Genomic DNA, 22,299 nt, shown 5'->3' with positions numbered 1-22,299 from the left:
GAAGTTGAGGGAGTGTGCAACCTTTTCTTGTGTCAGATCTTAAGAGAAAAAGCTTTGAGGTTTCGTCCATTGAGAATGATGTTTTCCATGGGCTTGTGGTAAATGGCTTTGACTAGAGTATTATGCTGAGCAAATGAGTCAGAAGGAGAGGAAGAGACAGAATTATCACACACATTTGTGGGAATTAAAAAGATAGAATGGTATTAATATCTAGAGATGATCAAGGCCACAAGGACCAGTCAATGATAGGAAGTGTCACTGTCACTAAACGTAGGATAGTGCGATTAGGGCAATGAAGGTTAGATAGATTCTAATGATAGAGTTGATCTCTCTGGACAAGAATTGAGTGCTGAAAGAAGATAAAGCGATATGCATGATAGTTCTTCATTAACAATAGTACAAACTACAGTGTTTAAAGGGGGAAATAAAGGAACAAAGAGAAGTAAAATGTTTTCCCCAGAGATAGACAGTACTGGGGGAGAGAAACTGGAGATATTGGTGGTAGATAATATACACTGAGGAAGGGCTGGTGTACATTGAATGACTGAAACTCAATCATGAGCAACTTTATAACCATGGTATTTAAATAAAGTAATTTTTTTTAATAAAGAGCTGAGGGCCAGAGAGATAGCACAGTGGTAGGGCATTTGCTTTGCACTCAGCCAATCTAGGACAGATGGTGGTTGGAATCCTGGCATACCATATGGTGCCCGGAGACAGCCAGGAGTGATTTCTGAATGCAGAGCCAGGAGAAACCTGAGCGTGGCTGGGTGTGACCCAAAAAAACCAAAATAACAAAAAATAAAAAAAGAGCTGAGAAGTACAGTTTGGGCAGAGAAGGGACCACTATGACAATTACAGTTGAAAATGATCACTCTGGACAAGAATTCAGTTTGAAAGGATATGAAGTAATATGCATAATTTTTAGTAACAATATTGCAAACCATGATGTCTAAAAACAAAATGGAAGAGAGTGATTGAGAGAGAAAATAAAGTCTGTCATAGAGGCAAGCAGGGGAGTGAGTAGGGGACAGGAGGAAACTGGGGCCACTTATGGTGGGAAATTTGCACTGATGAAGGGTGGTGTACACTTCAGAAAATCATGAAAAACTTAAGAATGTGTCTCATGGTGATTCAATCTAAATATTTATTTAAAATTCAAAAATTTAAAAAATGGAAGATGTATATAAACTTCATCAAAGAAGAAATAAAGATGGACAAAGGCATATGGAAACATATTTCACATCATTATTCATTAGGCAGATGCAAAGCAAAACAATGAGATATCTCACACCACAGAGAGACTGGCACACATGAAAAAAAGAACAAGAACAACCAGTGCTGATTTGCATGCAAGGAGAAAAGGAAGCTCACTTACTGCCAGTGGGAATGCTGTTTGGTCTAGTCTTTTAGAAAAACAATATGGACATTTTTCAAAAACTTGATTTGAATTTGAGTATAGCCCAGCAATATACTGAGAATATACCCGAGTCTCCTCCCCACCCAAAATGTAGAAAAGGCATTTGCACTCCTATGTTCATTACAGCATTACTTATAATAGCTAGAATCTGGAAGCAATCCAAGTGTCTAAGAATAAATGTATGAATAAATAAACTGTAGTACATCTACACAATGAAATGTGCATCTTTATAAAAATTAAGTCGTAGGAGCTGACAAGGTGGTGTTAAAGGTAAGGTGTCTGCCTTGCAAGCACTAGCCAAGGAAAGATTGCCACTGCGGTTCGATCCCCCTGCGTCCCATATGGTCCCTCCAAGCCAGGGGCAATTTCTGAGTGCTTAGCCAGGAGTAACCCCTGAGCATCAAATGGGTGTGGCCAAAAAAACAAAACAAAAAAAACAAAAACAAAAACAAAAAAAGAAAAAAAAAAGAAAAATTAAGTCGTAAAATAACCCAAATCCGGAAACATCTTAAGTATCTAAAAACAGATGTCTGGATAAAGGAAGTACAGCATATATACACAATGGAATATCATTTTGCCATAAGAAAAGATACAATCATCGCTTCTCGGCCTTTTGGCTAAGATCAAGTGTAGTATCTGTTCTTATCAGTTTAATATCTGATACATCCTCTATCCGAGGACAATATATTAAATGGATTTTTGGAGCTGGGAGTCGGAAGAGGAGCTTGCTCCGTCCGCTCCGCGCATCGACCTGGTATTGCAGTACCTCCGGGAACGGTGCACCTCCCCTCATTTTCTGTGTCCAAAGAAAGAATTTGAGGGGTCGGGCGGTGGCGCTGGAGGTAAGGTGTCTGCCTTGCCTGCGCTAGCCTAGGACGGACCGCGGTTCGATCCCCCGGCGTCCCATATGGTCCCCCAAGAAGCCAGGAGCAACTTCTGAGCGCATAGCCAGGAGTAACCCCTGAGCGTCACAGGGTGTGGCCCAAAAACAAAAAAAAAAAAAGAAAAGAAAAAAGAAAAGATACAATCATGCAATTTGCTGCTACATGCATGGATCTGGAAAGTATGCTAAGTGAACTAGTCAGAGGGAAAGAGCCTGACAGAATGATCCCTCATATGATGGATATAAAGATACAGAATGGTGCAATAAGGAATAGCTAAAGACATTGGAAAAAATAGGAAACATGCAACTTGAGGGGTTGGGGTATTCAATATGGAGAGGGCTGCTACTATGGTGAAGGGTAGTCTTCAATCAGGAGGGGGGGAGTGTGCTGAAAGAGAAAAGTGTTATCTATAAAATCTTATTAGTAACAGTACAGTAAACCCCAGTGCAAAAACTAAAAATCTTATCAAGAAAAAGAAAAACCTGGGCCAGAGAGATAGTACGGAGGTAGGGCATTTGCCTTGCACACAGAAGGACTGTGGTTCAAATCCCATATGGTCCCCTGAACCTGCTAGGAGCAATTTCTGAGTGTAGAGCCAGGAGCACTGGCGAGTGTGACCCAAAAACAAAACAAAACAACAAGATAAAGTACCTCTTATAGAGTAAAAAATGATGGTGGGAGGCAAATCAGAGGAGGGCTGCAAGTACTAATGGAGGTAAGTTAACACCAGTAAGGAAATTTGTGTTGAAATACTGTATGCCTGAAATCCAATCATGAATAATTTTGTAATTTTAAAATAACCAAATAAAAATTTTAGTAGAAATATATTAATAAATCAAGGTGAATAATCAAAAGGAAATATTCCTAAATGTACAAAATAAATCTTTAGATAAGTTATATAAAAACAATTCATTATAATAACAAAATAGATTAATTTTAATGTTTGAATTCACCCCAATATGAATATTAAGGAGAAAAATAGTATATTTGTATTAGATACACATTTGTATTGGGGGCAGAGAGATTTACATACTCTTATTGATGAGTCCCTTATATCTAGAATAATATGTTCCACTTTTTAGGCAATCAATAAAACAGTATCGTGCTAGTTGATTAATAATATCCTTGCAACTTTATACTTTTATTATGCATACAGAAGATATAACATGGAGGTTAGAAATTGTTTTTACAGTAACTAAGCAGATGTAGCATCAAAACACCTAAGATACATCCACAGTACTTAAATGTTAGTAAAAAGGAACAAATTACCCCCCACAAGAGATTCTCAAAGACTTAATGGAGGAGCCTATATTTCCTTTATATGTGTTTAATACCTCTATAATAATATCTCTTAGTCTATTTATTCCCAAATGTAAGGTAACCTCTTACATTAATATATATTCTTTAATTATTTTTAAATTTATTTTTATTTATTTCATATATATATATATATATATATTTTTTTTTTTTACCCCCCTTAACTTCACCTGCTTTGGTTCTGCTTGGTACAAAAATCTACAAGAAAAAGTCTTGCCTAGGTTAAAAGCTCAGGTCAAAAACAGGGCACAGAGACTATGTAGCCTGTCATCCTTACACCCAAATGCACCAGCAATATAATATAGCACCTTTCCTTTTTGCAAAGGCATACCAAAAAGAGAGGAAATTATCTGTATAGGAACAAGTTCTTATCTACTAGGGATAAGAACTCATACATTTTATAATACAGGGGCGCATCCCACCCTGAGCATATGTCATGTGGACTTGACTTTGACTCCATGTGATCAGACTTTGACCATCCAATCCTGAACCCTAGATCCCAAACATAGAACAGACACAGTTCCCTGCAACAGCACCAGGAACCAAACTCCCCCCTAAATTCTTAATACTGCTCTAGCACCAACATGTGCCAGTTTTGATATGCCATCCTGACAACAATTTGACCTAAGAGCAGATTGTATTATCTTATTACCTAATAGTAAGATGAAATCAGAAGATACATCATCCTTTAATCTGTGCAAAAACTAAGATTGCTAATTACAGAAGACTGACTTTGACAACCATGACTGGGCAGAATTTATCCTGGGACCAATAAGAAAGGCCCTAGTCTAGGCTTTGGTCTAGAATTTGTACAGTAACCAAGATCTCTAATTCCAGAGGTCTGACTTTGACAACTGACTGAGCAGAACTTCTGGAACCATAATGAAAGACTCTATCCTAGGCTTCATCTTAGGATCTGTGCAAAAACCAAGACCAATAATTACAGAAAACTGATTACAACAACAGTGATGGAATAGAACTTATAGAACTATAAAGAAAGAGTCTATCCTAGGCTTCATCCTATGATCTGTGCAAATACCAAGATCTCTAGTTACAGAGACCTGATTTTATCATCCATGACTGAGCAAAACATTTCCTGGCACCAAAAGAAAAGACCTTGGGGTGTGAAAATGAGCGTATAAGGAGCCTGTAGTTGTTACCATGACAGTATGCTTCAAGGGCATCTTTTAGGCAAGGTAATTCTCTTTCTAAATTCCCCAATACTTACTGTGCCTATGCAAAAAAAAAGGGGGGGGACCAAAAAGCACAAAACTTTGCCACACCAGCACTCCTTTTTTTTTTCTTCTTCTCATTTTTACTACTTGGTTATTGATTTTTTGTTGCTGTTGTGCTATTTTGTAGTTGCTGGGTATTTTTGTTTGTTTTATTTTGTTTTTGTTTTTGGTTATGTTTTTCTTCTTTTTTCTCTTTCTTCTTTTGAATTGATATTTATAACCTCTAGACAGACTAATCCCAGGTTTTTTTTTCCTTTTTTTTTTTTTGGTTTTTGGGCCACACCCAGTGACGATCAGGGGTTACTCCTGACTATGTACTCAGAAATCGCTCCTGGCTTGGGGGACTATATAGGACACTGGGGGATCAAACTGCAGTCCATCCTAGGCTAGAACACACAAGACAGACCTCTTACCGCTTGCACAATTGCTCCAGCCCCACATAACTTGAATCATCTTGTTCTGCTTCATAAATTGAGGGGAGATAAAATGGATGGTACCAGGACCAAAACAGTCATATGATCATTGAGTAGAAATAAAATAAAATTGAATAGAATAAAAAATATGATCATTGAATAGAAATTAAAAAATTGAGTAGAAATAAAAAATGCTCTAGTAGCCAGGGATCTGATCTCACCAGCAACTTCTACATCTCAGGATCTATCATTTATAATATCAATTTGCCTGAGATAATTCTACTAATAAATTTCTTCCCCTTATTTTTCCTCAATACCAAAAATAATTATTTAAAATTGAATTTTAAAATTCAAATTAACAACATGAATAAATATTTTAATTTTTTCTGAGGTAATGCAACACCAATTCTTTAAAAAAAAAGACTTTAGTCACATGGCCAGGATTATTTTCAAGGTAAAGTATATATTAAAAAAATAGTTATCTATTAGCTTTAAAAATGCACTTAACCATACAACCAAAGTGTCTAGAGATAGTCTCCTTTAAGAAGCAGAAAAGTAGAACTTGAAATCCAATTATATATATATATATTTCAACACTTTGTGAAAACTTTATTGCATAGAAAATTTTACTTATACTTAATAATAAAGTTCATGTTAATGTAAGCAATAAAATATATCTAAATTATAGCATGCTTAACAATCTCTAAATTTCATAGAAAAATATCTTTATTATGCCCCAAAGTTACTTCATGTAGCTATCATAGCATATAAACATGTATGATTATTTGGTGTTTATTTTTTATTAAAGAGTAGTCAGAAACCATTTTTTGTATTTTAAGTGACAAATTTGATTAGTTAAAAAGAGCATGACAAGAGGAAACACAATTTTCAATATCCATGACAAGTATTAATAGATTAAATATTTCTCACTTAAAAGTCTGATTCCTTGTAAGGCTGATAAATTGTTACTATCAATATCTATGAAAACCACTAAATTGTTCAAACATAGCTCTTAAAATTATTACTGAGTCCAAATTCAGGTGCTCAGTACTTGAAGGTCAATCCATATTCAAGTGATAAAAGCTAGTGCAAGAAAAACAGGTTTTTGCAGGTACAGATTTGACCCAAATAGCCATCTTGCTCTCAGACTGGGGTTAGTGGATAGACTGGTTGGGAAAATAAATTAACAGAAAACTGTGGAAAGTGGGTCAGTGGGAGGAACTTGTCTAAGATAAGCTTCGGAAATCCTTTCACAAGGCCTATGGTTTTCTCATCTCCAAGAGAGAAGTCCTTGGGCACTATAAGTTTTAGGAGTTTTCAGGGAATTTGTTTCTGCTTCCCTCTGTCTGTAATGGACCTGATGCAACAACATCCACATAATATACGAGAAACTCTTTAAGATTGGGAAGCAGATTAAGCAAAGAGTAGAGCTTATCAGAAATACATTTGTGGCTTCCTTCAGATAAAAAAAAAATTTAAGAATGTTGTATTTTGGGCCCGGAGAGATAGCACAGCGGTGTTTGCCTTGCAAGCAGCCGATCCAGGACCAAAGGTGGTTGGTTCGAATCCCGGTGTCCCATATGGTCCCCCGTGCCTGCCAGGAGCTATTTCTGAGCAGACAGCCAGGTGTAACCCCTGAGCAACACCGGGTGTGGCCCAATAACAAAAAAAAAAAAAAAAAAAAAAAGAATGTTGTATTTTATTTTATATGCATTAAAGACTGTAAATCTCATTGGTCAGGGCTCTCCCAATAAACAGAGTCAATATAATGTATATAAATACATGAAGAAACTCAATTATGAAAGCCAACATATACTCAGGAGCACAGTGGTATAATTCCATCCAAGTTCAAGTTCAACAGTCTGAAGAATCAGGAGAGCTGATAGTAAAGTTTCACTTCAAAGGCCAATAAACTTGAAATACAGGAAGAAATCCTTGGAAGAAAATCCAAGTTCAAAGGCATTAAAAAAAAAAGACAAGTCTTAAGGCAATGAGTCTAGGGTTAGGAGTGCTCAGTCTTACATACCTTAGGGCTAACTTTTCTTTTTTTTTTTTCAAACTTGATTGATTGAGTGGTTCCTGGCCACACCTAGCAGTGCTCAGGGGCTACTCCTGGCTTTGCATTCAGAAATCGACCCTGGCAGGCTGGGGGACCATGTGGGATGCTGGGAATCAAGCCAGGTCCCTCCTGGGTTGGCTGCATGCAAGGCAAATGCCTTATCACTCTTCCATCTCTCCAGCCCATAACTTTTTTTTTCTTTTCTTTTTTTCAATTCTAATGTTCAACTGACTGAAAGAAACCTATTCCCATTAAGGAGGAAAATCAGCTTCACAAACTTACTAATTGAATTGTAAATTTCATCAATTGTTATAATCAATATCTATGAAAACCACTAAATTTTCCAAACATGTCTCTTAAAATTGTTAGGAGTTAAAATTTTAATTTCTAAAATACCCTCACAACACACCCAGAATAGTAGTTAACAAACTGGCCACATATTGACCCAGTCAACTGGACACAAAATAAATCAATGCATTCACCAAATACTTTCAACCAGTATTTGGTGAGTAAATATCTACACTTAGGGTTTAACTAAACTAATAATTCAACAAGATCTACAGCTCTCAGCTCCATGAAACTCTCAACAAAGAGAAAGTAACAGAATTATTATACATTTAATTACATAGGTGAAATAACAATGTGATATAAATAGGAGAATGAAGGGAAAATGATATTAAACTTAACCTAGGGGAATTTAACACTAAACTTTAATAAAAGGAAAAAGTACACTAAGCGTTGCTGTTAAAATGGAATCTAAAGAAAAAGTAGAAGAGTAGAAGAAGCTGCAGTGAGAGAAACAATAAATATGAACCACGTGATAGAGAAGCCTGCTTCTTAGGGATAGCAAAAGAAAGGAGACAGCAATGACAGGAAATGAATGATGGAATTAGGAAGGAACTAGAACCAGCCAATCCTGGTTGACTAACTTAAGTCTAAACTACCAAATTAAAAGCAATAGGATGATCCAGTCCTTATCCAAACTAGTTGTGACATTTTGTGAAATGACTGCAAGCTAGCACAAATTACTGCCTGTCACCATATTGAGAAATCTTATTATGATGGACTAATAAAAACAAGTAAATCATGCTTCTTAATCAGTTTGAGATATTCCAATTGTGGCCAACAAAACAAATCTAAAGGTTTATCTTTAGAAATATAAATCTAATGGCACTTCTATCCTATATAATCTTGGAACTTGTAATTTCTACAGCAGTTTCTTCATCAGAGCCTAAGAGGAACAGTTATAAAATATATAGATATCAACAAAGGCAAATCAAGGTAAATCTTCATAAATTATAGGTCATGTACATTAATTATGAATGCAATGTATATATGAATAATGTCAAGAGTAAGCCTTATTGGTAATAATTATAATGATTATAACTATAATTCTATTAGTTTGGCTATAGAAATAGAGACAGAGAGAACAAATTTCCTGACTTTACCCGTAAAACATTTTAATAAATGAATTTCACACATTTGCACATTAAAAGCAACAATCTTAAGATTTTAATTCTGTACCAGATGATATATGCACAGTATCACTTTCCTAATTTCAAACCGAAATTTTGTCCAAAGTAGACTCAGAAGGGAACTTTAAGACTCTATAAAAAATATAGTAAAAGAATATGGAAAAAGGGTCATATATTAAGGTACCATAAATCAGAAGTGTATTTCGTGGGAGTTTGGGTCACCAGTATGAAGTGGCTGTTTTTGTTTTTGTTTGTTTTGCAGGAAAGGCACACACTGGTAATGTCCAGAGTTACTTCTGGCTCTGCACTCAGGTCACTCATGGAAGAATTGGGTACCACAGTGGTGCCATCTGGGTTGGCCATGGGCAAAGTAAGAGCTCTACCCATTGTTCTATTGCTCAGGTCCAACATGACTTTTTACACACATACACCCTACTATAATCAATGGGCTTGGTCTCAAAAGGAGTATGAGAGGTGATCCATATTAAAAGAATGATAAAGAAAGCTTTTTTTTTAAACAAAGTTTTTCTTTCTCATCCAAGAATTTGGAGAGATCTTAAAGGTCACAGAAATATGACATTATATTTAGAAAATCTTAAACATTCTACAAAACAAGCTTCTTGAAAATAATAGATTTGTATAGTAAAGTGTAAGGCTACAAAATTATTATGCAAAAAGCCCAGGTGTTTCTATACACAAATAATGAAAGAATAAAAAGAGATATTAAAAAAACAACATAATTGTGCCTCAGAAAATCAAGTATCTTGGAATCAACTTAACAATATAGGTGAAAGACCTAATCAAAGAAAACTACAAAACACTGCTTCAAGAAAAATAAAAAAGTCCACAAGAAAAGAGAAACACACCTCATGGATTGGGAGAATTAAAATTATTAAAATGGCAATACTTCCCAAAGCATTGTACAAATGTAATGCAATCCCTACTAAGAAAAAAAGCACATGACTTTCGTTGTTGTTGTCTTTTGTTTATTTGTTTTTGGGCCACACCTAGTGGCACTCAGGAATCACTCCTGTCAGGCTCAGGAATTAATGGGATACCCAGCATTAAATCTGGGTTGGCCTTGTGCAAGGAAAACATCCCACACACTGTTATCACTCAGCTCCCAAGACATTTAAAAAAATAAAAAAGATCAAACACTCCTGAAAGTCATTTAAAACAATAAAATCCTATAAATAGCTGAAGAAATCCTGGTGGGGGGAAAAGTTTGGAAACACCACTTTTCCCAATTTCAAGCTGTATGAATAAAACAGTAGTCATTAAAACAGCATTATACAGGAATAAAAACAGACCATCAGGAGAATGGAATAAATATGAATATTTTGAGATTGACTCTTAGGTATATGATCAATTAATCTTTGATAAAGGTGCAAGAAATACCAAGTAGAACAAGAAAAGCCTCTTTAACAGGTGTTGGGAAATCTAGTCAACTACACACACACACACACACACACACACACACACACACACACACAGCCTGTACAAAAGTCAAACCAAACTGAATTAAAGAGTTTGATATCAGACCTGAAACCTAAGATACACAGAGGAAATGTAGGCAGAACACTCCATGACATTGAAACTAAAGGCATCTTCAATGATGAAACACACTTGTCCAAGTAAGTGGAAGCAAAGATAAATAAATGGGACTACATTAAACTGAGAAGTTTCTGCACCTCAAAGGAAATAGTGACTAGGATAGGATACAAAGGCAACCCAATGAATAGGAGAAACTTTTCACTCAATACCCATCAGATAAGGTGTTAATATCTAAAATATAAAAAACACTGATTGAACTTTACAAGAAAAAAATTCTCTTACCCCATCCAAAAATGGGAAGAAGTAATGAACAGACATTTCCTCAAAGAAGAAATACAGGTGACCAAAGGAACATGAAAAAATACTCCACATCACTAATCATCAGGGAGATGCAGATCAAAACAACAATGAGATATCATCTCACATCATATGGAATGCCGAGATTCGAACCACCGACCTTCTGCATGAAAGGCAAACACCTTACCTCATGCTATCTCTCTGGCCCCCTTAACTATAAATTTCACTTTGTTACAGCATCATTGGTTTCCCACAATAAGAGAGGAATAATATAAGCATTTTTACTTTCCTACATTTATGTTAAAATAGTTAAACATTTTATTTATTTGTTTAGTTTTATTTAAAATAAAGTTTATTTATAGTTTTATAGACAAACATTGTATTATATTTATTATATTACATAATTTAATTTATTATCAAGAAAACTTAGTCTATCTGTTGATTCTCACAATATTTGTTTTTGTTTTAATCTCTTAGTATCTAGATGTTCTCTTGCTAAATTCTTTGATTTGATCAAACACTTAGTTCACTAATTCCTGTTCTTTTTCTAAAGAATTCATGTGTCTCCTAGGAATACACCCTAGGAACACAAAATCACAACACAAAAATACCTTCTGCACACCAATATTCATTGCAGTGCTATTTACAATAGCCAAATTCTGGAAACAACCAAGATGCCCTTCAACAGGCAAAAGAAACAGTGGTACACATACACAATGGAATACTTTGCAGCCGTCAGGAAAGATGAAGTTATGAAATTTTCCTACACATGGATGTCATGAAAACTATTATGCTGAGTGAAATGAGTTAGAAGGAGAGATATAGACACAAAATAGTCTCACTCATCTGTGGGATTTAAGAAAAATTAAAGACAGTATGGTAATAATAGCCAGAGACAATAGAAATGAGGACTGGAAGGATCAGCCAAGATATGAAACTTACCACAAAGAGTGGTGAATCAAATGGAGAAATAACTACACTGACAACTATGACAATGGTAGTGAGTAAGAGAAATAGAATGCCTATCTCAATTACAGGCAAGGGGTAGGGGAGGAAGGAGTTGGGGGCATTGGTGGGAAGTCTGCACTGGTGAAGGGGGTGTTCTTTTATATAACTAAAACCCAACTACAAACATGTTTGTAATCATGGTGCCTAAATAAAGATATTAAACAAATACAAGAATAGTTAATGTATTATATATTTGAGGATTATATTCAGGGAAAAATCTCAATCTCTCTCTCTCGTCTCTCTGTCTCTCTCTCAGCCTCTCTGTCTTTCTCAGTCTCTCCTCTCTTTCTTCCTCTCCTCTCTCTGTTTCTTTTTCTTTTTTTTTTTTTTTTTTTTTTGAGGAATCTCCATAGTGCGTTCCTAGCCGGCATTCCTACCTAGCAGCAGTGAATGAGACTTCCTTTCTCCCCATATCCCTGGAAATAATGATTGTTTTTGTGTTTTTGTGATGTGTGGAAACAATGATTGTTTTTGTGTTTTTGTGATGTGTGCCAGTCTCTGGCATGAGTTGGGACCTCATCGTTGTTTTAATGTGCATCTCACTGATGATTAGTGATGTGGAGCATTTTTCTCATGTGCCTTTTAACCATCAATATGTCTTCTTCATTTTTTTGTTTTTTTTTTGTTTGTTTGTTTGTTTTTGTTTTTGGGTCACACCCGGCAGCACTCAGGGATTACTCCTGGCTCTATGCTCAGAAATTGCCCCTGGCAGGCACGGGGGACCATATAGAATGCCGGGATTCGAATCACCGTCCTTCTGCATGTAAGGCAAATGCCTTACCTCCATGCTCTCTCTCTGGCCCTGTATGTCTTCTTTAAGGAAATGTCTGTTCATTTCTTCTCCCCAGTTTGTTTGTTTTTGGGTTTTTGGTCACACCCGAGGGTACTCAGGGGTTACTCCTGGCTCTTCGCTCAGAAATCGCTCCTGGCAGGCATGGGAAATTATATGGGATGCTGGGATTCAAACCACAGTCAGTCCTGGATCGGCTGCATGCAAGGCAAATGCCCTACCGCTGTGCTATCTCTCTGGCCCCTTCTCCCCAGTTTTTAATGGGGTTAGTTTTTTTCTTGCTAAGTTCTATCATTGATAGAACATTATATCTTCTTTCCATTTTTGATGGGATTAGATGATTTTATTGTAAAGTTCAATCACTGCCTTGTATATCTTAGATAGTAACCCCTTATCTAATATGTATTGGGTTAAAAATTTCTCCCATTCATTGGGTTGCCTTTGTATCCTATTCTAGTCACTATTTCCTTTGAGATGCAGAAATTGTTCAGTTTAATATAGTCCCATTTGTTAATCTTCCACTTGCTTGGACAGTGTGTTTCACTGTTGAAGATGTCTTTAGTTTCAATGTCATGGAGTGTTCTGCCTACATTTTCCTCTATGTACATTAAGTATTAGATTTTGCAACACAATATATTTTAATTGGAAGGTTGGGAAACTAATGATACATTTCATAAAGAAAATAATTCTGAGATTTTTATTTCACATTTGACATAAAAGAAAATTATAGCATACTATAAATAGTATAAATGCAACATAAAGATATGCTATTTGATAATTTTTTAATATCTGAAAGTAAGACTATTGGTGCTGGGGGCATGTGAAACTGCTGTGGTTTCCCAAAAAGTTAATGAGTGAGGAAAGCTCTCTGTATCCAGATAATGGCCAAGCTTGATACAGAAGGAATTATTTATTTGTTTGTTTGGAGTTTTTTTGTTTTTGGTTTTTTGAGCCACACCAGTGACGCTCAGGGATTACTCCTGGCTATGTGCTCAGAAATTGTTCCTGGCTTGGGGGACCACATGGAATGCCGAGGGATCGAACCGTGATCCGTCCTAGGCTAGCGTGGGTAAGGCAGACATCTTACAGCTTGAAACACCACTCCAACCCCTAGAAGGGCAAATTTTAATAGGTTTCTTTGGTACCAAGTTATCACACACACACACACACACACACACACACACAAATCAATGGAATATTGCTAGACTATTAGGAAGCAAAGGCAAGAATATTCAGAGCATAACAGATCAAGAAAGTCCCAAAACATGGTCTCAAAGCTGTGCACACGAAAAGATTCCGTCACTTCTATGAGTCATCACACAACTGTCTTAAAGTTTAATAAAAAGAGCAAAATGTACCATCAGTTGTACCCCCAATAATGGTGAACTAAATTTTTAATTGTTTGACACTATACAAACAATAAAGTTTAACTGTGAAAATTGTAATGTGTTCTTAACATAGTTAAGAAATAAAATAAATCTGCAATACTATTATTCTTAAGCAACAACTTACCTTTCTTGGTCAACAGGAGTCAAGGATTTTAAAACCATAAACTTTGTACCTGAACAATAAAGGCATAATTTACTCTCACTGAAGGGTGTGTATTTCGTCTACCAACTTGTCCATTCTGGCCTCTTAGACTTCAATCAGATCATACTGCTTGTGTGACCCTTCCAAAGTCTATTACTGAGTCATAAACTAAAACACAGAGGTACAAAGGAAAGCAACAACTACTGTATAGTAGTAAACTTTACCTTTGTTCCACTAAACACTATGCCCAACCTGCTGAATAATACAGGGAAAAGGTGGGGGATCAAACTGGCCATTAAATTAACTTTGAAGGAAAATTATAAATGGTATTGTGAAAAATAAAGTTCATAGTAGCCTGTGCCAGCACACACTGAATGCTACTTATTAATTTTTAAGTTGCATGACACCAGAAAAAAAGGAAATAAAACACGCACTAGGTATAATTTATTAAAGAAGAAATCACAAGTATCCAAGCAATGGTCAGCAAAATCAGCAGCAGCAGCAGCAGAAACCTGACCAACGTTGAAGGCAGATCCATGAAAAGGTGGTCTACCCAAGAGGCCTGCACCACATGGGCCTCCAGGCTAACAGAGAGGACAGGGCAGGTCCTGAATTAAAAAGGCAATATCGAGCACACAAGTCCAAAGCCAAGAATCCACAAACATACCTGGCTGCAAAGTGAGCAACTGTCTCACCTTTAGAGAAGAAAGACTGTGGAAGATGGTTTTCATTTGAGAGATATTTCAGGTGTTAACCGGGAATTAGAAAAGGTCTCTAAACCGGAGATGTAGCGAATTACCCATTTTACTTCGAGTGGGGCCAATCCAGGGGTACTCAGGGTTTACTCTAGGCTCAGGGTTCACTCCAGGTGAGGCTCTGGTATGTAACTGGTGTCCGCTGTGTGCAAGGCAAGAATCTTATCCTTAGTACCACTATTCCTTCAGCGCCAGAGTTATTTCTTCCTATGTATTCATATAGTTTGGTTTTCCCGTAGTGGACCACACATAATGGTATCATAATCAGGGCTTACTCCTGGTTCTGTGTTCATAGATCACTCCAGGTGCCAGGGATCAAACTCAGATCGGAGGTGTGCAAGGCACGCACCCTAATCACTATCCTCTCCTTTGGGCCTCCAAACTGCCTTTTATTATTATGTTGATGATGATTAAAGATAAAAAAATTTATTTGCATAAGTGCATGAGTTTTCATCCCACTAGAATTGGGAAGAAAAGAAAAAAAAAAAAAAAAGAACAGAGTGAGTACTGTGGGGGAATGGAGCAAGATTCTACATGCTGGTGCGACACCCCTAACCTGAGAGCAGTCCTGGGCACCGTTCTGAGCGGGGGGAGCCACGGGTGGTCTTCTTCTGCACTCTCATGGCTCGGAGCGAGGCTGGGCGAGCGACCGCAGCAACCGTGCACGGGTCCCCGCAGAAACGCGCAAACCACGGGGTGCCGCCTCCCCGCAGTTCACCGCTCAGAACCGCACACCCCACTCGGGCTCGACCCCCGCGCCTGCCTGCCTGCCTTCCCTCGCGCAACTACGCGCGCGGTGCGTCTTCGGGGAGTCCGGAGGCGGCGACCCACAGCGCCCCCGTCCCCGGCCCGGCCCCCGATGGTCCCGCGCGCGACCCCACCACGGCTCGGGCTGGCCGGCTGACCTTATTGAGGTGCGGGTTCCTGGTGACGGCGTAGCCGCGGCTGGTGGGTGTTGGCGGCGGCGGGGGGCTGCGGGCTCCATGGCGGCGGCCGGGTCGGAGGGCGCGGGGCCGGCGTTGGGAGCGGGGAGCGGAGCGTCGGGGCCGGACTGCGCTCGCTGCTCGCGGGGCTTCGCGCGCGGCTAAAGGCTCCTCGGCCGGGGGCCGGGCGCGAGTGGCGCGAGGGGGAGGACGCGGCGGGAGGAGCCGCGGAGAAGCCGCCTGGCCCCGGCCCGGCCGCGGAGAGAAGCGCTGAGTCACGGCCGCCCGGGCTGCGGGCGCTGCGGGGCGCCGGAGCTGGAGGAGGAGAGGAGGAAGAATGCGGTCCTGGCTGCGCCTCGGATGCCTGCGGGGAGGAAGGCGCGAGCGTGGCGCCGTCGGGCCGGACGACAGGCCCGGCCCAGCCCAGCCCACGCGGGCGCCCCGAATCCTCCCGTCCCCCCCCCGGCCGCCCCCGAGTGGGATCCAATATCCTCCCGCACCCCACACCCGTGTACGCCTGCAGTCACCGCTGTGAAGGAAGCGCGGCCTCCGGGGCAGGACCCGGTCCCCCCTGTGCGGGCAGCACTCCTGCTCCGCGGCCCACTCCGGGCCTGGGCTGAAGGCGCCTGAGGCGGTAGTTGGCCGGGCGGCCTTGACCCAGACAAGTCTGGTCGGGGCCTGCTGTGAAGGCCTAGGGAGCCCTCCAGGACCCCCTTTTATTTCTATTTTTACGCTTTTATTTCTAGCTTTTGTACACAAACCAATCCAATGCACTCGGATCCATATGTCTGTATGTATCCATTATGTATCGATTCCATGATCTCAAAAACATGTCCATCACAGCATTTTGGATTTATTAGAATGTAGTTGTCTTAATAAAGATCTTACTAACATTGCCTGTGACATCCTACCTAGAAGATCTAGAGCCTCTGTGTCTCCATACCTTTCTTTGTAACTAGGGCGCTCTTGCGCCTATTCAGTGATGGGACGCTGGCGTCATCAATCAGTACATGTCCAATGCAGTAGATCCTTTGGTAGACATATGTATGTATCCATGATCTCAATACATGTCCCGTTATAGCACTTTGGACTTATTGGAATGAGTTGTCTTAATAAAGATCTTACTAACATTGTGGCGTTTTCTAGAAACACTTTTCACACTTTTGGCTTCTGTGATCCATAAGCATTAATGCTGTGACATCCTAGATGTGCTTAAGCAAACTCACTCTCTTGAAGGCCTGTGACAATGGGAGTGCCCTGAGACAGCAGTTTAACAGTCCTTGCATCTCAAGTTCCCAACACTGAAGAAATAAAATGACATAAACCTGGTGTATCTCTGGCCTCATATAATCTATTTGTGTTTCTGGGACAGAATATGGCTACAGATCAGAAACCACAGTAAATATAGGGAGTATCCCAAACCAGTGTGACCTCTTTACCTAAGCCATGAATGACTAAGAAGTTACAAGATCCTGCCACTGTGGATAAAGTTCAGAGCTCTTCTCTAAGTTTCCCTTTCTTGTGAAGCAGCTTCTTGAATAACAAACAGTATGATGCCCAATTGGGGAGCCAGTTCTGTATATCTTGCTTACTGGTACCAGACAACCTACTTCTCACATAAATGTTAGCCAGAATATTATACATTTTCCATCCAGTTTAATCAGTTGTACAGTTAGGCTTTTTTTTTTTTTTAAGATTGGCAAACACAAAGATTGGCAGAAAAAAAACACCTCACTTTACTTTTTTCTAGATGGAAACAGTTGTGCATTCTGCATACAATTAAGAATGTCAAAAATAAGTATGATTTCCAAGCAGAAAAACGACACTCTGTTTCTAGGTGCAGAGGTGATAAAGTTCACTTTCTTAAGTCTAAACCTGCTGGTTCTTGATGTGTTTCTGTATGAAGGATGAACTTTTGGGGATTCAAAATCTTTAAATTAGAATTTGAGAAATACAGTACTCAGTAGGTAGGAGAAAATCTACAGGCTGACCAATTCTAAAAGTTCAGAATTAGATGTTGGCTGCTGAACCTTTAGCATAACCAGTCTCAAGAAAATCAGCAAACAAGGAGAGATGGCATTTTGTCTACATGTTATACTATGAATATATTCATTGAGCCTTAGTGCAGAGGAGGCAAAACTTAACTTATACTGTAATGAATGTCTGAAAATAGCCACGGGACCCAAAGGGTTCCAACTCAAGCATACATGGTTAATGATATAACAGGAGTACAGTGGAGACAGGCTGAGAGAAATAAACATGTTTTCAACAAAAATGATGGTTTTGACAGCAGTGATGTTTTTATTTGTGCTAAAAATCTGAATGATGCTTTTCAAAAGTCATGCTTTCTTGCCAAACTAGATGAAAATATTTTGCTCACTGGCCCTTCCCAGTCAAGGTCTGTGTGAAGAAGAGATTTGCTAATTAGGGAAGCTCCAGGCTTAAGGGGAAGTGCTCAGGAGCTGACAAGTGTGGGTCAGTGATAATGCTGATGAGGAAAATCATGGCTCAACCAGCATCTGGATTTTACAGAAAAACACCCAAGGGTGCTGGATGCCACCAATGAGAACTTTTAGTAATTGTGTCATTGTAACACACACACACACACACACACACAAACACACACACACAATAGGATGAAAGTAAAGAAGGGCTGCTCACCAAGTTGGTAGAGCACCACAAGGGAAATGGAGGCATAGACATGACTTCATGATTAAACTGTCAGAGAACTGACACCTTCCTGACCAGGTGTTGCCGCTGTTGAAGTACAACAGACCACTGATTCATCAGAATGTGTCATCAATTTCAGCTGTGCACTGTGGTGTATATGTGTGTATATGTATATATACATATATATGTATATATTCAACAGTACCAAAGAAAAACAAAAATTTGAACAGGACAAAAAGGTTCAGATTTTCAAGGGTAGAAAACTATTGAAAATAAATGTATGAGAGGACTAACATATTAAGGTTTGTTTACAGACTGCTCTGGACTCAGGGACATATTTTTGGACAACCTAAACTGGTTTCCTTCACTAGACTTTATAATGGCTCTAAGAAATCCCTGATGTGGAGTCAGCAATAGTACAGTGGTTAAGGTACTTTAGCCACTGGTACCAAGCCAGTTCCATCCCCAGCATTCCTTATGATCCCATAGGCCCACCCAGGGTGATCTCTGAGTGCAGAGCCAAGAATACCCTCAAAACAAATCTTTGGTGAAGCAAGTTACAAATTATTAGCATTCAGTATTAGACTAATATGGGAAATGTGTAGAACTCATTTTATTATACTACATTAAAGAGGTGTTCTCTTGCCCTATTTAAACAAGAGCCTCATATAAGAATTCCACAGACTGTCAAAAATCTAGAAAGTTTATTTTTTAAAAAGAGATAAGTACTACTCTTTATTAACACTAAAGCATTTTCTCTGTTATTAGAGAGTAATGTAATACCACCTCATTCTTATTATGTATTGTAAACATAGATGAATACAAAGAATATAGATATGTTATATATAAAATATATGTTTTAAATTATAAAAAGTATAAAATTTATATAAATATAAATTTATAAATATATGAATATAGTATAGGACTAATTTAATACTGTGTAAACTGTGTATTATGCATAAATCATGTGTATATAATTATTAGAGCATTTGAATTTACTATTGGGAGAAGGAAAAATCCACACAGTACTCTGAAAATCATGAAATTCTGGGGAGACATATGCAAAGCATCTACTCTCGCCTTTGAACCATTGCCCTGGCCACTACAGTGTTTCATCTTGCTGAATTACATTTAGGAAGAGGAAGCTAGCTGGATCACCTACTTAATACTAACATAGCCCAGATCATTTTATAAAGAAATTTAAATTTTCCACAAGGAAATAAATGTTGGTTAGTCTTTGTTATCTGGTGTATATTTGCAAAACATTCAGAGACTACACGCAAGTCGGGGCCAGAGCGATGGCACAGCGGTAGGGCGTTTTTGCCTTGCACTCGGTTGACCTAGGAAGGACTGCGGTTCTATCCCCTGGCATCCCATAAGGTTCCCCTAGCCAAGAGCCATTTCTGAGCGTATAGCCAGGAATAACCCCTGTGCATCACCGGGTGTGGCCCCCAAACAAAAACAAAGCAAAACAACAACAACAAAAACAGAGACTACAAAGCAAATTACATGATGGGCATCATGTGGCAGGAAGGGAAGGAGAAGGAAGAGGGGGAGGTCTCTGTTAATGATACGATTCTATGGAATCAAGACCTGCAGAGGAAGAAATAACTAAGTACATTGATGCCTGCTAGTTTCTATGCATTTTAAGACTGACTGATTTATATATACCGTATTTTTTGGCGTATAAGATGACTTTTGAAACAAAACAAAACAAAAACCCGAAAATCGGGGGTCCTCTTATACGCCCAGTATATCCCGAAAAATGTTTCAATATGCCACTAAAGGAAAATTATCTAAATATTGCCACAAAACGAATTTTCCAACTCGATCCTGCACCAATCACTGCAAGGCTGCTCGGACTGCCTCTCTAACTCAGCCAATCCAAGCAGGCTTTTGATGCATGCAAATTAGACAATGTTCTGTACCTGCATCTACACTGTAAAAAGCCTGCTTAGATTGGCCAGAGTCAGAAGGAAGTCTATTACAGTATAACCTTTGAACCTTTGCTTGTTGTGATTGGCTTACTGTGGTACATGAGCACAGGAACACATGCAGCACAGGAACGTTCTGTCTCATACAGTGAATATAAGCCTAAACCTATGTTTTAACTGCAAAATTAGGGGGTCGTCTTATATGCTGGCAAATACATATATATATATATATATATTTATGTCCCTGAGAAATTATCCCCAAATACTTTTCAAAGAACTGTCGTTCTATTATTCTCTATTTAAGCTTTTACTTTTTCTGCTGATTGTTTATTTCCAAATTTTTTCTTTTGTGAATTTGATTAAAGTTCAATAGTGCCAAACCAAAGGACACAATTAACATCATAATTTAGGATAGTATGTGTATATATATACATATATATATGTATACACACACACACACAGATAGTATAGAGGTTAGGGCACTTGTCTTGCATGCAGTCAACCCTTTTGACCTTCCAAATGCATCCTGTATGTTCTCCCAAGCACCATCAGAAGTAATTTCTGAATCCAAAGCCAGGAGTAACTCCTGAGAATTACTGGATATGGCCCCCAAACCTATAAACAAAAAACAAAACCATAGCTGACTATTTAAAAATCGTGAATCTATTGTTAGAACATGGTTAGAACAAACACTTATCATTGTAAATATACTGGCTAACATAAAATATTATAAAAATGTAGTAATTCACTAGAGGGGGATGAATATGCTAATCATGAGTGTGATTGGAAATGTGTGCAAGAGGAACCATTATTTTATTGTGACCACAGAATCTCAATCAACATTTTTAAATGAATAAGTAAAAGTAAGCCACAAAGTCAAAACCAATGAAATCAAAAGACCCAAACTTTAATGACCAAACTTAAAAAACGTGCCTGTTATGATAGTAGGCTGGAAGTGGTGGTGGTATGAAAAAGACTCTGGAAATATTGGTAGGAGGAGGTTCATACTGGTGGTGGGATTGAAGATTAAATATTATATGTCTAAAACTTAATTATGAATAACTTTGTAAATCACAATGTTTTCTTTCTTTATTTTGGGGTGGTGGTGGTCACACCTAGCGTTGCTCAGGGGTTACTCCTGGCTCTGGGCTAAGAAATCACTGAGTACTACTGGAAAGTGTGACACAAGCTATTCAGATTCTACAAAAGACAAGAAAATTACATAACTAGAAATCTGAAAAGCTTGTAGATTGTTTCAATTATCTACTGGTATGTAACATTTTATCCCAGTATTTTAAAAGTAATATAATTTTATTTTATGATTTTTCATGGTTTCTGTGCATGCCTAATTTGGAAAGGATTCGCCATTTTGTATTGTTCAGGACCTCCCATGTGGTGTCAGTTAAATAGCACTTGGGCTGGAAAGTGAATAATGGAGTGTCTGGAGGCTGTCCAGCCCTCCACTCATTTCTCTCTCTCTCTCTCTCTCTCTCTCTCTCTCTCTCTCTCTCTCTCTCTCTCTCTCTCTCTCTCTCTCTCTTTCTCTTTCTCTCTCCCTTTCTCTCTTTCTCTCTCCCTTTCTTTCTCTCTCCCTCTCTCTTTCTCTCTTCCTCTCTCTTGCTTTCTCGCTCACACTCTGTCTCTGTCACTTTGTCTCTGTCATTTTTTCTGTCTCTGTCTCTTGCTTTCTCTCATGCTCTCTTGCTTCCTCTCTCTGTTCCTGTCCCTGCCTCTGTCTCTCAGCTTTTTCTACAACATGGCGGCCATCAAACTGCTTAGGAACCTGAAAACTTCCAGAACAATTATTCCAGTACAAATGCACAAAATGTACAAAATGCTTACCTTGCTTTGGCAGTCACACACAGTTATAGTATTATCACTTCTCTGAAACATTCGTGATTTTAACAGTTACAAAAGTCTGTTTTAGTGGGAGAGATGCCAAAGTTGCATCACAAGAAGGGCTTGTTCAATGAAGGGAAATAGTTGTAACCATTTGGAAAATACAATTTGCTTTCAGCTATCTGTTTAACTGAAA

The 22,299-nt window shown here is 38.6% G+C and overlaps 1 protein-coding gene and 1 non-coding gene across 2 annotated transcripts in view; one reads left to right on the top strand and one right to left on the bottom strand.

Moving 5' to 3' along the window:
• ME1 (malic enzyme 1) overlaps window positions 1-22,022 on the bottom strand; it is a 103,694-nt gene extending 81,672 nt beyond the window's left edge. The window contains exons 1-3 of the mRNA XM_049772586.1: window positions 22,018-22,022; window positions 16,604-16,689; window positions 15,643-16,406 (exon numbers count right to left, since the gene is read on the bottom strand). Coding sequence (XP_049628543.1) covers window positions 15,643-16,406; window positions 16,604-16,689; window positions 22,018-22,022 — 855 coding nt within the window. The remainder of the gene's footprint in view (window positions 1-15,642; window positions 16,407-16,603; window positions 16,690-22,017) is intronic.
• On the top strand, window positions 2,018-2,208 carry LOC126008133 (U2 spliceosomal RNA). Its single transcript, XR_007495519.1, has one exon. It is a non-coding gene; the product is annotated as a U2 spliceosomal RNA (small nuclear RNA).
• Window positions 22,023-22,299: the final 277 nt, after the last annotated feature.

This window comes from Suncus etruscus, chromosome 4 (genome assembly GCF_024139225.1).
Source record: "Suncus etruscus isolate mSunEtr1 chromosome 4, mSunEtr1.pri.cur, whole genome shotgun sequence".
In the NCBI taxonomy this organism is placed as follows: Eukaryota; Metazoa; Chordata; class Mammalia; order Eulipotyphla; family Soricidae; genus Suncus; species Suncus etruscus.
The sequence above is the reverse complement of the archived record's forward strand: the minus strand, read 5'-3'. Positions and strand labels throughout refer to the sequence as shown.